Here is a 15,591-nt window from a genome sequence, read left to right as displayed (position 1 = left end):
CCTTTAAGATTGAATATACTTTAATCACTATAATCATCAGTATTATTATTTTATTGAAATAACGAATACAATTCTTTATTGCAATGAGATGAGTTAGAAAAGGTAAGGCTTAAGGCTTGAGGATTGTTTTAATTGAATTTTAAAAAATTAGTATCATATCAGTTATTCTATAACAAATAAATAACTAACTAGACTTATACAGTACACTTACTTAAATTAAATTAACTTTTGCTCTACACAATTTCCAAGTTAAGCATTCACGGCTCTGCTTACCAAGTACATACATATTATATATGAAATATTTAGATCCAATATAGTCTATTAAAGTATTTCAAAGAAATTCGTCTTCTGTTCAACTTTAGTTTCGAATTAGTCAAATCTATGTATAATGTATATTCCTTAACATTAATGGAAAAATATAAAATAACATTATCATTCATTCAAAGCAAACTTTCTACAAAATTAGATAAGGCTCTTTCGATTTCATGGAGTATATGAGGCACTCTCATTTATTTTTCGTTTTTTCATCTCAATTTTAAGCAATCTTTTGAAATTTTGAAATATATAAAGATATAAGTATTGCATTATGTTTGTTTCTTTTGAATTTACAAAAACCCATTCAGCATAAATGACAACAATTAAAAACAACTTTTCTAAAGGACTTCTTATTTATAATACATATTATATTTAATTTCAATTGAAAGCTTCTTATGCAAAAGGATCGAGTTTCAGCACCTTAACTAACCTAACTAACTTCTTTCTGACGTTTCTCATAGTTGATTATAGATATATGTTCTTAGTCAATTTTATTCACTAATGATGCAGTCTAAATGTAATTAATGCGAGTGCTCAAGAATCGATCTAAACAATTAGACAATGCATATCTCAATTAACTAATGCCTAATAGCTCAGCTCTTGCCAAGCATTAGACATTCAGCACTCAAGAGTTAAGGAATGGCATCACGCAAGAAACTACTCGAAGAGTATTGGAAGCGCTTTGAGGTGAAGACGAAGGAGTTCCTGAGCAGCACATCGTTGCAGGGCATGAAATACATTTGGAACAACAGCCTTCCAACTTGGGTGCAGTTCTATTTTGGTAAAATCTTTCTGGTCTCCGTATATGTGGCCATCAATCTGGCCGTGAATGTGTTTAATCGTTGGCAGAGCACGCCTGTTATCATTGGCTACAGCTCAAAGATGACATCCATACAGGATATTCCCTTTCCGGCCATAACGGTCTGCGATATGAACAAGGCCAAGTACTCCAAGGTGATCAATTTTACAGTGTGAGTAAAGCTAAAATGAAATGAATTGAAAGTTGTATTAATATTTAGGATACTTTCTAGAGGTTCCTTGGAGTATGCCATGCTGCAGAAGGCTTGCTTTCAGGACATGAATTTTACGCAATATAAGGCGATAAAACCTCGTTCCAAAAATGATACTTTTCCCAATTTCATTATCGCCGTGAGTCACAAGTGTGAGGATATGATTGTGTCCTGCATGTTTGAGCAAAAGAATGTTCCTTGTACCGACATCTTTCGGGAGTTCTTTGTCGACGAAGGTCTCTGCTGTGTCTTTAACTTTTTGCATCCCTATTATCTGTACAAATATAGGTAAGATTTCTACAGAATGTTGAGTGTGTAAAAGTATTTAATAATGTGTTTCCAAGTGCACCTTATATACGGGATTATACTTCGTCGAAGGGACTGTCGGACATCGCAGTTGATTGGAATCCCATCAATGGTTATCCCAAGAATCTCCCTGCTGGCTATTATCCTCGACGTGGAGTGGGCACAGGAGTGGATAATGGTCTGCAGATTATACTAAATGGACATACAGATGATTATTATTGTTCTTCCACAAATGGACAGGGATTTAAGGTGGGCTTATCGATCATTATTAATAGTCTAAATATTATTATTAGTATTCTAGTGTTTCATTTCACATTGGAATGATATTATATTCAAAAATCAAAGTTAACCATTTGGTTTCATTATTTACAACCATGGAATAAATAGACCTAGTTCGAGATAAATTAGGCTTCAAAAATTTCTATTGAGCAAACTATGATTTGGAATGTTTTTGTGGTTTTCCTATATGAATTATTTTTCATTAATTATAGAAGGAATTCTGGGTTAATTCTTAGAAAAATCTTTCACAATCACAGTCGCAGTGAGTGGAGACCATAACCCAATATATTATATGCGTCATCCATTCTTATATGTAAATAAAAAAGAGTTGTTTAGTAATGTTACGCACAACCTACTTCAACGTTGACATAGCTGCGGGTCAAATTAGCCAGCATAAATCTATTTTCACTTGATTTTTTTTATATACAAATCATAATCAATACATTTTTTGAATATTTACAATCAAATAATACAATTTTCTAAGGATTAAGAAGAAAAAAACATAATATATCCCTGATCTTTTATTTATCTTCCCCATCCTTAGGTGCTGCTTTATAACTCCATTGATCAGCCCAGATTGAAGGAATCGGGTCTCCCCGTGATGCTGGGTCACGAGACCAACTTCCGTTTGATGCCCAGCAGTTTTGAGGCTATGCCCAATTTACGCAGCATCGATCGCAAGAAGCGTCAGTGCATCTTCACCGACGAGCAGGAGCTGCTCTTTTATAGATACTACACACGCCGTAATTGCGAGGCGGAATGTGATGCTCAGTATTTCTATAGACGCTGCGATTGTATTCCATATCATCTGCCTTTGGTTTATCGCAATGCCAGCGTTTGTCATGTGCGGCACTTTGATTGCTTGATTCAAGCAGAGCTGCAAATTGTGGACGAACAGAGTGCTGCCTGCAAGGAACTTTGTTTGGCCAGTTGTCATGATGTTTCCTACTTCCCCGATCCCTTCTCCATACCTTTCCATCAGAAGGGCATTCGGGTCACTAATGAGTATCTGAAGCACTTCTCCACGGAGTATATTCGCAAAAATTTGGCCGTGGTCAACTTCTATCACAACGACAACTTGTTTCGCAGCAATATGAAGTCCTCTTATACAGGAATCACTGAGTATATGTGTAAGTGAATTGCATTCAAATTGCATTCAAATTGCATTTACAGAAATTGTACTATTATATATTTATTTATTACAGCTTTAACTGGTGGCATTATGAGTTTAATGGTCGGTTTCAGCGTTGTTTTCATTTCGGAATTGTTCTACTTTCTCTTTCTACGCTATTTATTGGAGTATATTCATTTGTGGGTCAAGAATCGTCGTAATCGTGTACATGTTTTGCGTACGAATCCTAATTAAAATTTCAAATGTATATTCGAATTGCATTGGCGCCAAGCAGAAGTGGGACCAGCTTTTTTTGCAGCCTTATAAGTCATTTATCCTAAAACCGATCGCTTGGTAGTTATAAAAGTGTAACCAGCTTATTAGCAAATACATATCAACAGCTTATCAATGGAAATATACGCTTTTTATCATAATTATTGAATATAAATATTAAAACATTTCAGCTAATTATAATTTACTCATTTTAGCTCAAATTTGTGGTATATATGATATATTTAACATTTAACTTGCAATTTACAAGCTTTAAGGCGATTTATCGAAAATCGATTTCAACACTTGTCGATTACCAAGTGTGACCTGCTGCCCCAAATTCCACAAACAATCGCAAAATGCACCGATTGCACTTTGCAAATTGCAACCCTGCCCATAAACCCGCAGTTATTTATCGCAAACGGTTAAGTGTTGATATGGCTTTTTATTACATTAACAAACTAAAATTAAGGATATGCTCGCAAATCGTGTTCCACATTGATAGCAGGCAAACTCTCCGCAATCTGCTTGGTGCTTGGACTGATCCTGTGCCTATGCGAAGCGAGCTGAGCACGGGACAACACGCTGCAATCACAAGTGGTGCAATGATAATGTGTGTGGCGCAAAGCATAAGAGCATGATGGCGTGGCGCAGGATTCGTTGCTGGCGATCTTACGAAAGCCCGCCGAACGCACATACTCCAGCCGCATGTGCAGCCGACGATGGGCGACCACCTTATTGGAATCGGTACAGACGTAATCGCATTTGCGGCAATGGAAATGCGATGATTTCTTTGGAGCAGCCAGCATGTCATCTGCAATGGAAATCAAGCGGAATTAGGCGGAAAGATAACAAGTAAGAAAGAGAAATTACTCGACTGTAAGATACCCATATACAAATTATTTCGTATTTTTCAAATTTCCAATATTTTGCTATCAGCATCTTCAGAAGATCTAAACATGTTGAGAACAGAACTTTAACTTTAACTTTAATACAGCTTCCCTTTGATGACTCATTGTAATATTTAAATTGCTTACTTAATGACTTGGATAGTAATAGTAATGAAAATTTGAAAAATCTTTTATATTTTTTATCGTTGCTATAGAAAAATTCATATTCTATTTCGATTATCCATTTAACGTTGGTTGCGATTTAAAATATATACATATGTATATCTCATTTCATGATTACATGATTTTATCTCCTTTCATGTAGGGATAAAGTTGAGTTCGAATTATGTATAGCCAAACTATATACAGCAAAAAAACTGTCGGAATTGGATTGTTTAAAGAATTCTAAGAATTCAGCATTAAACTATCTATCTAAACCCAACTTTTAACTTTTGTTCAATTCCTCACAACCATTTAAATGTTTCATTATTTTTTATTCATCTCAGCAGTTCTATATAGAATTTATGTATGAAACCATAAATACATATCGGCTGCGTTTAAAATTGACTTAAATTTCCTTTCAAACTAAAGTTTTCTTATGAACCATATTCTATTTTAATTATATCCGACACCATAGAAACCTTCTGCAGCCTACTGAACAATAAATCAGATGAATTTAGGTTTGATTGAAATTTTCATTCAAATTAAGGTTTACCTATGAATCATATGCTTTTTTAAGTTTATGTTGTCTGAGATACCTTCTGCTGCGTGTTACTCACATTTCCTAAGCGTTAAGTTATCATTTGCGTATACTTAATGTAGAGCTGACATTTTATAGAACAACCACTTACCTGGGCGGGAGTTGAGAGGCGTCATTGAGGACGTAGTCGTCGTGTGGGAGGCGTAACAACAATCGCTGACACCACAGCGCATGTTGGCGCGAAACTGTTGAAAGTCATCGCCCATCAAGGTGTCCATGCGTTCATGACGCGCCGTGTGTTGCACGAAGCGGGTTTTGTCGCAGAAGCTGTAGTGACAGTCACGTCGATTGCAATGGAAGTGCGACTGATGATTCCGATAGCCACAACGCTCAAAGTTGCAATCTTCGTTGAAGCGAAACTTCAGATATCCCGTGGGAATATCTTGTTCCCTCGCTCGCTTATTGCGTCCAGTCATTTGGGTTGCAACTGCAATGGGAGTCGCAGTGATAGCTTCCACACCTGGTGATGGCTCCTCGACTGGGGTAGAAGCTGTTACCGCTGCGGCGGCAGCTGCCACAGCGCCTGCTGCAGCCGCATTGAGCAACATCATCTTCTGCTGTACCGCATTCTCCAGTAGCAAACGCATGTCCAGAGGCGCCGGTTGACTTGCGGCCACCAAGAAACTGGGCAATAGCCATTGACGTTGATACAGATCGAGCAGCAGCTTCAATCCTTGCGTCTCCTGCTCACCGTGTACTGAACTGGATTCCTTGGCTTGGCTGCCACGCATGCTCAAATCTTCTGGTTGCTCCAGGTTGCCATTATCCCGATTCGTTGGTGGACTATAACGACTCCTTGTGCTCTCTAGAGTTTCCATTGTGCTGGCATTCTCTGGATAGAAAGTGCCCGCTGCACGCACAACTTTGGGGTGAAAAGGATGCGGTTGTTATTAGGATTAACAATTAATAGACGAAGCTTTACTTACCTGAAATTTTCTCCAAGCATTTGCTGCTGCTTAAAGGACTCTCTAGATCAGGTGTAGTGAACATAGACTTAAGGAGAATGTGGAGAGAAGAAATACGAAATTAGTAAGAATCAGTTTAAGTCTACTACTATACAGTTTACTCTGATACAAAATTGTCAAAAAGGTTGAGAAAGGCTTTAACAGTCGATTATTTAAATGATCAATAACTGAATTCCTGATCTTCTTTTTCTTTTTGGAGCTAAGCAATTCTTTACTTTAAAGATAAAAAGCAGTTCAGTTCAGATATTAACTACAAGATCTTTGACCAAAAGATATTCTTGCATATGTTTTTGGACTAAACTCCACAAATTATGTATTTAGTTCCATAAGTGTTATAGTATAACTTACTTGAGCGGGTGATCGTCTCTCATTTGATTCCATTTTTGTGGAGTGTTTCGACTTCTCATTGTTTGGTAAGTCTCTTTGCGATTCCACGGTCCAAACACGACCTCTTTTCCTGGTCCGACTAGGTGTGAGATCTGTTGCGATCAGTGGGTGGGTGTGTGTGACCGTTTGATTGGCGACTGCTCCCAGTCTGAGTGTGGTGAGAGGATGCTCGGCATTATCCGTGGACGTTGACAAACCGGAAACATTAGTCTGATCATTTTTCTCCAGCTTAAAGCTGGTAAATATGGCTTGGGGTGAGTGTTGAGCCTGCAAGATCAAATTGTAAAGAATGTGTGAGTTATTGATTTAACACTTTTGATACCGATTTGAATATTATTGTTAAATGTTCTGAAACTTTCAGAATTAATTATGAATTTTGATACCGATTTGAATATTATTGTTCGGAAACTTGCAGAATTAATTTTAAAAAAATGAGAAAGTTATCTAAGAAAAAGTTTTAAAGAAAAGAGTTAAATGCTTACTGGAAATTGTTGACAATATGTGATAATATATTTAATTTAATTAGCTACACATGTAAGGGAGTGCTACTGTACATGGTATTTCCTCTCAATATTTGGCCTTTCGGTGGGATTATATGGAACCAATTTGCCCCTGTTGCTCCCCCCTTGAAAGTTGTGAGCGCCGTTTCAATGAATTTCTTTAGCATTATTGTACTTGACATTGTTGTTATTGTCGTCATCATTGTTGTTGCTTGTCATAGTTTTCGGAATAATATGACAAACAGTCGTAACCAGTTTATTATTTCCGAAATTACTGTTAATGTTTATTGTTGGCCCAAAATGTCACTATTTAAATTTTGTTCACGCATCAAAATCAATAATCATAATAATAATAAAAAAAAAGCAAAAACAAAAAGGAGAATAAGCTAAATAAAAACCAAATACAACAAAAAAGAGAAACCACAAAAATACGTCGGAAACGGCATTTGGAATGCCAACTTATGGATACCCTAACCAAATGCGGGCACCACAAACACTTTAAAAGCTGTGAAACAACGCAAATCGCAATTGCATTTAAATGAAGAATTCCATAAAAATGTATAAGCAAATTGGATTTCAATAATTTTGTTTGTATAGTATTCAAAGCATCTAAAATTAGGCCTATGGAGGGTATAAATAAGTCGAAGTGTTGACATGGCCTGAGTCTATAAAAATAATTACTCCAAAAGATTGAAAAGACAATGAAACGTGTTTGGATTTACCTGATAAGTTGCACACACGCACACACAGTTATTCATATAAGTACACACACCTTATATGATTAAAGACAATATATAGAAGTTATTGTAGTTGTGTCGTTCCTTTTAATCGTCATATTCGATTCGATGATCGAGGGCGGTCACAGAGGGTCGCCACGAAAATCTGTCAATACATTTCAGCTATGAAGGTGGACGATGTTCTACATTTTACATTATTTTGTTATTATATGATTGTGCAGGATTTGTATTTTAAAATTTAGTTCTATTATCTTTAAACTTAAAGCAAGGTCATTGATTATACCAGCGATATGAGAGTCTAGCGAGTATGATAAGTGAATTATAAGTTACACTAAGGCAAAATTATTTATTACAAATTATATTCCTGCCCTCTGAACATAAATGAGTTACTCCTTTCATAAATTCGGCATAGTTCGTTGCAGAATTTTAATTTAGCACACTTTTTCTTTTTTATATGAAAATAATTTAGATCACAGAAACATTAATTGGAACCTTTAGAGCTTTGACTTCCATATCTTGACCCAATTTCTTATAACCTTATGCCTTATAGTAACTATAAAATGTTCTCTGGTTTTATTTTCAATAAAAATATATAATATATTGAATATTTAATATACTAAATATATTAGATGTTTTAGAATTAAAGACTCAATTACTTATAATATCTAACGCTGGATCTCCTAGAGCTTTGACTTACACATCTTGACTCAATTTCTTATAAGCATATGCCTTATAGTAAATTTAAAATGTTCTTTTATTTTATTTTTAATATAAGTCCCTTAGCTTGTAAAATCAAAAAAATAAATATTTGATCTTCATTATGTTCAATATTTTCACTTGTTTTTGCTATTCCCTTTACATGCACACTCTCGCAAGCTATTTCTCTCGCTCACTGAATATTCGATCTTCATTATGTTCAATATTTTCACTTGTTTTTGCATTCTTTGCTATTCCCTTTACATGCATACTCTCGCAAGCTATTTCTCTCGCTCTCTCACGCTTATGCTCTTTAATTAGTCAAAAGCACGACGCGCCCTGTGGCTTAGTAAGGCCATTGCATACTAAGTCACACACACACACATTCTAACACTCACACGCACTTGCAAATGCAAACGCTCTCTTTGCAATTAGGAATTTTGCGCCTATTTGCGTGCTGAGGGACTTTCTGAGCTGGGTGTTTGAATTGTGTGTGCCAGAGAGTACGAAGGGGGAGGGAGAGGTGCAAAGGCGGTACTGACGCGTCGATGGGGCCTAATGTGGCATTTTATGTGGCGTGTGTTGAATTGAGTTTTCGGATTTGGTTTTTGCCATATTCGTCATATTAATATTGACAACGAGTGTTTCCGCATTTTATTTCACTTGCGCGCCATCGAATGGCGATGGCGATAACTTCGGCCCCCGCCCCCCTTCTCATGCACATACACTCTCTTAGGCTAAGTCACCTCACCCACAACCTCATTCCCACCCTTCTCTCTCTCTCTCTTTCTCTCCATCATTGTGCGTTTTGTGCTTTTAACTGTCATTTTCATAATTTCTACATTTTTGAGCGCAGTTTATCGTCAGTGTGCGTGCATATGTGTAACTGTCAATGTATGTGTGTCTGTGTATGTGCATGTTTATGATTACCCAGCCCACGCGTCAACTGAATTCGTTGGCTGCTGAGGGGGGAGCGACAGGTGTTGGCCAAGTACACACAATTGAATGTGTGTGTGTGCGTATGCGTGTGTGAATCGAATAATTTGAATAAATATTTTGTCCATTGCCATTTGCGGTATTCTGTGTTGTCTCCTCTCTCTCTCGCTCTCTCTCTCTTTTTCTTTTCCTCTGTTTTTGGAAATAAACTAAAGTCGGGCGTAGCTTAAGACTCTTGTGCAGTGGGAAGCGAGGGGGAACTGAACTGTAGACCTACAAACTGTTGGGAAAAGATATTTTTAACTCATTCATTAACTGAAGTATCGACACTGTTAAGGTAATCTGATAAGAATGCTCGACTTGTAAAGACCCTGACTTTTAAATAAAGGATGAATTAGTTTAGAATTAGAATTGAAAATATAAAGACTATATTGATAACCAATAAAATGGTCGTCTTATTAAAAAGCAGATAATATTTAACATCTATTATGTATTACACGCTATATTTTAAGTCTTTGGTTAATTTTAAGATATACTGAATAAAAAATAATATGTTAAAAAAAAAAAATGTTTTACAACTGTAAATTTTATTTAAATCTTGAATTGAATCTATAATTTCTCTTCGAAAATAATGAAGAGCTTGCCATGAGCTTAGAATGAGTGTTACTAATAAAATATAAAGGAGTTATACTTATAAAACTTTTTTAAAATATGGAAACAAACGTAAAACATTATTTTAAGGTTTTTTTTTTTTTTAAAAAAGATTATTTTTTCAGTAAATATCGTTTCAGGAAATTATTTAAATCTCTTCATGCTTACTTACACTTTTGTAGACTTCTACGAAGCGATTCTTAGGCGGTCTTCCACGCTTCCGATTGAAGAATCCATCGATGGATGTGATCTGTGTGGGCTGAGCGGAAGATTCTCCCGCCTCGCTGCTGGCACTGATATCCACATCCGCTGCCTCTTGACTCTGATCCATTTCCTCGACAAAATTCTCTCTCTCTCTCTCTCTCTCTCTTCGATTCCCTGTAGACTGTCTTCAGTTACAGGGCACGTGCTGTCGGAGTTTCAACTAAATTGGAGGTAAGAAGCAGAATAGGAAAAATGCCGAATTTTAATTGCAAATTGATACCTTGGGAATGCAATTGTCAATTGAAATGGAAAATTGACTTTTACTTTTGTTTTTCTTCGTTTTTTCTTGACCAAAAACCCCAATACAAATGATTCACCAAGAGCTCCCGAGGGCAATGTTTAGCGCCTCACAGGCGCCAGTCAGCACAAAAAAATAAGAAACTTTGAAAAACAAAAAAGGTTAACAGTCGCATTTCTGGGTAAGCGATTGATTCGATTACGGCGCCAGGCAAATTGCATAAACCCGATATTCTGTCCAATTGATTCCGACATATGTTCAATCAAAATTTCAACAACCTAATAATAACTGACTACACAAATTTACAAAGTTATACCGCAGTTTATGTGGTATAAAATTATATCTCAGGAAACTAATGACATGGTTATTAGATTTCAGTGAACAGAACAGAGGAACAACCTATTTTAATGTATATTAACGGTTCTTGAAGTTCTCTACTATTTCTGTACTATTTAACAATAATAATAAAATGAATTTTTTAAAAATTTCGTTCAATTTGCGTTGGAGAGAACAGAGTTCACATAGTTAGTACAACGATACGATAGATAAAACATTTCAAGTGAATCGAAGAATAATAAAGAATGTAGTTCAACTTGAGGAAAACTGAATGCCAGCTTAAATGCACTCAATTCTAAACTCACAGTTAAAAGAACTCCAAAAGGGAAGAAGGAAAAAAGAATATGAGTGAGAAGAATCAGAATAAAAGGTAAAAGACGAAGAACAGATATCGCTGCACTGCATCTACCAATTGAATGAGTGGCCACCAAAAGTGCATTTCGTTTCTTTTCTGCTGGCGGAGAATTCTTGAGAATTGTTTTGCATATGATTCAAATAAAACTGAAGATTGCATAAATGTTATGAATAGAATTGTTAACTATGAAATAACTGGTGGAACTTTAAAGTGTATAGAGTGGAGCTGGAAAGAATGGAGCAAAAGAATTGTAGGAAGAAATCCATGTTATATTTCTAAATTGAATTGAATTAAGAAGCAGAAGATGCTCAATACCAATAAATGTTAAGTGTAGATAGATTTGTAATCATTGCAATTAAAAAAAAAACATATTTTGTAGAGTTTTCAATAGTCCGTTTAGTAGCTTTAAAATATTCTCCATTCATAAATGTATAAAATGTATTAATATATTTATATTTCATATTAAAGCTTTAGTTTTTTTAAAATTCTTTTACTAAATTTTACAGCACCGTGAACTAAGAAAACTGATCTAGATGATTAATCTGACATATCTTTCCTTCTCTTCTTTAATTCCCCAACTCTTCATTGTTATTGCGTGCGTGAGAGGAAGCAGCCAAGGAGTTAATCGAGTGGGCGGCATTGTCAATTATAATCGGGTTGACTAATTGGACCAACATACATACGCTTGGTTTAGTTTCGTCCTCGGGCAGACAAGAACCGATTGCCAGACAATGATTAGCTAATTTACCTGCCGAGGCGCACCCAGAGTTGCCAACTTCTCGTAGTTGTGTGAGCTGAAGATATCGAAGATCTGCATGCGAGTATTTTTAGTCATTTATTGTTATTCATATGAATTACTTTAACTGTCACACACACACACACACACACACACACATACTCATTAGGCTTGGCACAGGGGGAAATTCCTTTGCGAAATGCCGCAAGGAGTTGGTAACAAAAGAGCAGATATCTATACCGATAACGATGACAATTTGAAGGGCAAGCAGTTTGCCTTATCTGATATGCACATCACATACACTCACACAGGGTGGGAGAAAGAGAGCGCGTTATGCAGCCTGATTTTACGTACCAATCATAGAACTAGCATTATCTGCAAGCGCAGTGTTAGAAAACGCACTGCACAAAAACCGAACGCGAACGACAAAAGTCCAAACAGCGACAGCGCACAGCAATAACACGTCCGTTCGCGTCAAGCTACGTTGAACGAATAACACAGCTTGGGCTGCCGTTGCCTACGTCAAGCCGAACTTTAAGCCGAGCGCAGCTTTGCTGACTGCCCATTGGCTTAAAGTCAGCTACGCTAGGATCGCTAAGCGAAAGAGTGAGAACGCGCATACAAGCTGAGTTGCCATTGGCTGACGCTGTGTGGCGCTTTTGTTGGTGTGTGCGCACGCTGAAAGCTTTTGCCAAGACACAAACCCCACCGCTGCAAGCTTCTGCCAGCAATCGAAAGAAAAAACGCCAAGTTCACATTTAAAAAATTTATTTTTTTTTGTTTTGTTTACTCAACTTTTACACAGAGAAAAATGAAATTGCAGTTTGTTGCATTTGTTTTGTTTTTTTTCGTTTTTGTTTTGAATTTGTTTTTAATATATATATTTCATATTTTGATTAATTAAAATTTGTTAAATTGCTAGAATTTGTTAAGCGCTACTAAAGTTTAAATTTGTTGTTTGTTTTTACATACACACATATATATGTATAATTATGTATATATATATCATATTTCTTGTTTGCCTTTGCTTTGTATTTGTTGTTGTTGTGTTTTTTGTTTTATAGTTTATGGAAATTGTTAAACTTTTACTTAGTGTAGCTACGTGATTTACAACATAGAGTATTCCCATATCTTCTATCTGAGCCCAATTCCAAGTTCCAGTTTCACATCAACTTCTCAGCCATAGCATATTTTTCTGGGCACAAACAAAATGGCTGCAAAACTGCAACTTGGAACGAGATTTTTGTTTGTTTATTAATCTTACGACATTTTAGAATGTTTGTTCTTTGTGTTTTTGTTTAAAGAGTTCAATTTTGTGTTAAGATACGAGTGTTTGATCGCTAATAACAACAAAAACATTAATTTCTTTGCTGTTTCCCAAAAAACAAAAACAATTCTCTTTGTTCTACACAATTGAAATTATAGATTTCATAAAAATCACGTGGTGGGATAATCGCTTAAATAATTGTTATAATATTTTCTTCTTGTTTTTTTGTTTTAGCAATATCAAAAATGGTTGTGAGTGTGGAATGCGAGAGTGTGTGTGTGTGAGGGGGTGAGGGTAAGAGGCGGAGGAGTGGGGCAAAGGAAGGATTGAGGGGATAAAGTTGTGCTCGGCTTTAAATATTTTCGATAGTACATACAATTATTAATATTATTATTATCATTATTGTTTCGGTTTTGCTTTTAATAGAATTTTCTAGTATTTCTTCTTTGTTTGTTTGTTTTGTTGTATTTTGCTTAGGCGTTCTTCTAATTGATTGATTAATTTTTAAAGTGTTTCGCTTTAATTGGTTCCCGTTCAACTCACACACACGCACATACACACGCACACACTCAGCCATACACACATACGCTCTAGGTATTATCATCGTACGAGGATTATGTAAAAATTCTACAATTTAACCATACACATACACATGCACATTATATATCATAAATAACTAGTTTATCGATAGATTTTCTTTTACTTTCTTTATATATCATTTATCATTATTGTTTACAAATACTTTGAGGAGCACTGGACGTGTCTAAGATTCATTTTACACCCATCCATTGAAAAAACAACAAAAAATCGCGTCATCATCATTGTCGCTGGACATTTCTCATAAATTCCTACAAAAAATCAAAATCAAAAAGAAGCTGGTAATTTTTTCGAGTGTAACAACAACATAAGTGGCAAGTTTGTTCAACATTTAAAGCGTTGCAATTTCTACGATCTTGAAAATTGTTTAATAAATTTGTTTTTTTTTTGTTTATTGGTATTTTTAGGCGTGGCGTACAAGAAAAAACGAATTGTTTGTTTGGCAAATTATATTTAAAGTTCTACAAATTAAAAAGTGTTACATATTTAAGATTTACGAAATGAAAAAATCGAAAAACAAAAACAAAAGAAAAATGCAAATTTTTCAAATGTTAATATTTTTTTGTTTTTCTATTTTGTATTGTTTTTTTTTTGTTTTGTTTGTTTATTATTAAATAGATCACATTTATGGTTCTATTTTTTCACTTGTTTTTATGTTCACATTTTTCATATTTACTTTTTTTTTTTAAATACGCTTAGTTGTTGTTGTTCTTTTGCTGCTCTATTTACATGTGTTTTATTTGATTTGTTTTGTTTGTATGAAAACGCAACTTAAGAATCGAATTTGTTGTTTCTATTAATGATATAATGAGTGTTTACAATTGTTTATTGAATACCCTTGGCAGCGGTAAATGTTAGTTTTTTTTTAAATATGTATTTTAGATGCAAAGGGTATTTCAACTTCGTGCTGGCCGAAGATTTATTTTATTTAATTATTATTTTTTTTGTATTTTTCGAGATCTTTTTGTAGGGGGGATTGTTTTGTTTGTGTCTGTATTTGTGTGTGTATAAATTATTAATTAAAGTCTAGCTTAAATGTGTGTGTGAAATACTTGTAGCTTTCGATTTAATTCTTGAAATGTTTTGCAGCGCTATCAAAATTGTACAACGGTTCTTTTTTCTTCTTTTTTGCCTCTTTAATAATTTGTTTTTTAATTTTAAATTTGTTTTTGTTGTTAGTTAATCTACGCTATAAATTATTTTAAAATTTATTAACACAGATGACTTTATAGATTTTTTCCAAACAGTTGCCCAATTCTTTTTCTTTTCGTTTTTGGTTTTTTTTTACTCAAAAATACAATTAGCTGCCCCACTGTATTAAACATTATTTATATGTATGCATATTGTTATTGATTAATGTATGCCAATTGTTAGGTTTCCTTATTTGTTGTTGTTGTTTTTAATCTACATTTAAATACACAGCTACACACATTGAATTCTCTGTTGTTGTTTGTTGTTTTGTTTGTGGTTTTTTTGTTTTTGTTTTCTTTTAATATTAAAATCTTAAGCTAGAAACACATCAATTATTATAAATATTTCATATATATATATTGTATATATCTATATAGAAACAGAGTTTGGAACTCTGCACAAGAAAGAAATATTTGGGTAGGTGGCAAAACTAAAGAGAATACATTGATTATGATAATATTATAGATATAGAAAATCATCAAATATGGGAACAGAACTTAGTTATAAGATAATTCTCTCCTTTTCTTGCTTAAATTTGTTTTGTTTGAGACTTGTTGTGGGTAATACGAAATCAATTTTTAAGTATTTATGTATGTGTGTTGTTTGAGTGTGTGGTGTGGTGTGTGTGTGTGTTTTCTTTTAATATTCATAATTATTATATAATATCACATCAACTTTGTTTTTTATTTCTTTTGTTTTATATATATAATTTTTTCCTTTGCAACTCTTCTTCTTTAACTTCTCGGTTCTACTCTTGCTTTGCTTATTGTTTGATTCCTCTTATATATATATAT

At 34.6% G+C, this 15,591-nt stretch overlaps 2 protein-coding genes across 3 annotated transcripts; one reads left to right on the top strand and one right to left on the bottom strand.

The window, feature by feature from the left end:
* The first annotated feature begins 762 nt into the window (after positions 1 to 762).
* On the top strand, positions 763 to 3,477 carry LOC133846124 (pickpocket protein 28). The gene is made up of 5 exons (XM_062280888.1): positions 763 to 1,286; positions 1,347 to 1,613; positions 1,670 to 1,880; positions 2,455 to 3,040; positions 3,116 to 3,477. The coding sequence occupies exons 1-5, from the start codon at positions 955 to 957 to the stop codon at positions 3,274 to 3,276; spliced, it is 1,557 nt and encodes a 518-aa protein (XP_062136872.1). The 5' UTR covers positions 763 to 954; the 3' UTR covers positions 3,277 to 3,477.
* A 1-nt stretch (position 3,478) lies between these two features.
* On the bottom strand, positions 3,479 to 13,838 carry LOC133846123 (uncharacterized). 2 transcript variants are annotated; one of them, XM_062280886.1, is made up of 6 exons: positions 11,755 to 13,838; positions 9,986 to 10,237; positions 6,255 to 6,560; positions 5,868 to 5,934; positions 5,033 to 5,803; positions 3,479 to 4,105 (listed from the first exon to the last, which is right to left on the bottom strand). In XM_062280886.1, the coding sequence occupies exons 2-6, from the start codon at positions 10,142 to 10,144 to the stop codon at positions 3,759 to 3,761; spliced, it is 1,650 nt and encodes a 549-aa protein (XP_062136870.1). In that variant the 5' UTR covers positions 10,145 to 10,237; positions 11,755 to 13,838; the 3' UTR covers positions 3,479 to 3,758. The 2 variants fall into 2 exon arrangements, with proteins under 2 accessions (XP_062136870.1, XP_062136871.1); XM_062280887.1 differs by having other exon boundaries at positions 12,097 to 13,838.
* Between the last annotated feature and the right edge of the window lie 1,753 nt (positions 13,839 to 15,591).

This window comes from Drosophila sulfurigaster, chromosome 3, assembly GCF_023558435.1.
Source record: "Drosophila sulfurigaster albostrigata strain 15112-1811.04 chromosome 3, ASM2355843v2, whole genome shotgun sequence".
Lineage (NCBI taxonomy): Eukaryota > Metazoa > Arthropoda > Insecta > Diptera > Drosophilidae > Drosophila > Drosophila sulfurigaster.
This window is presented reverse-complemented; position numbering and strand designations above follow the sequence as displayed.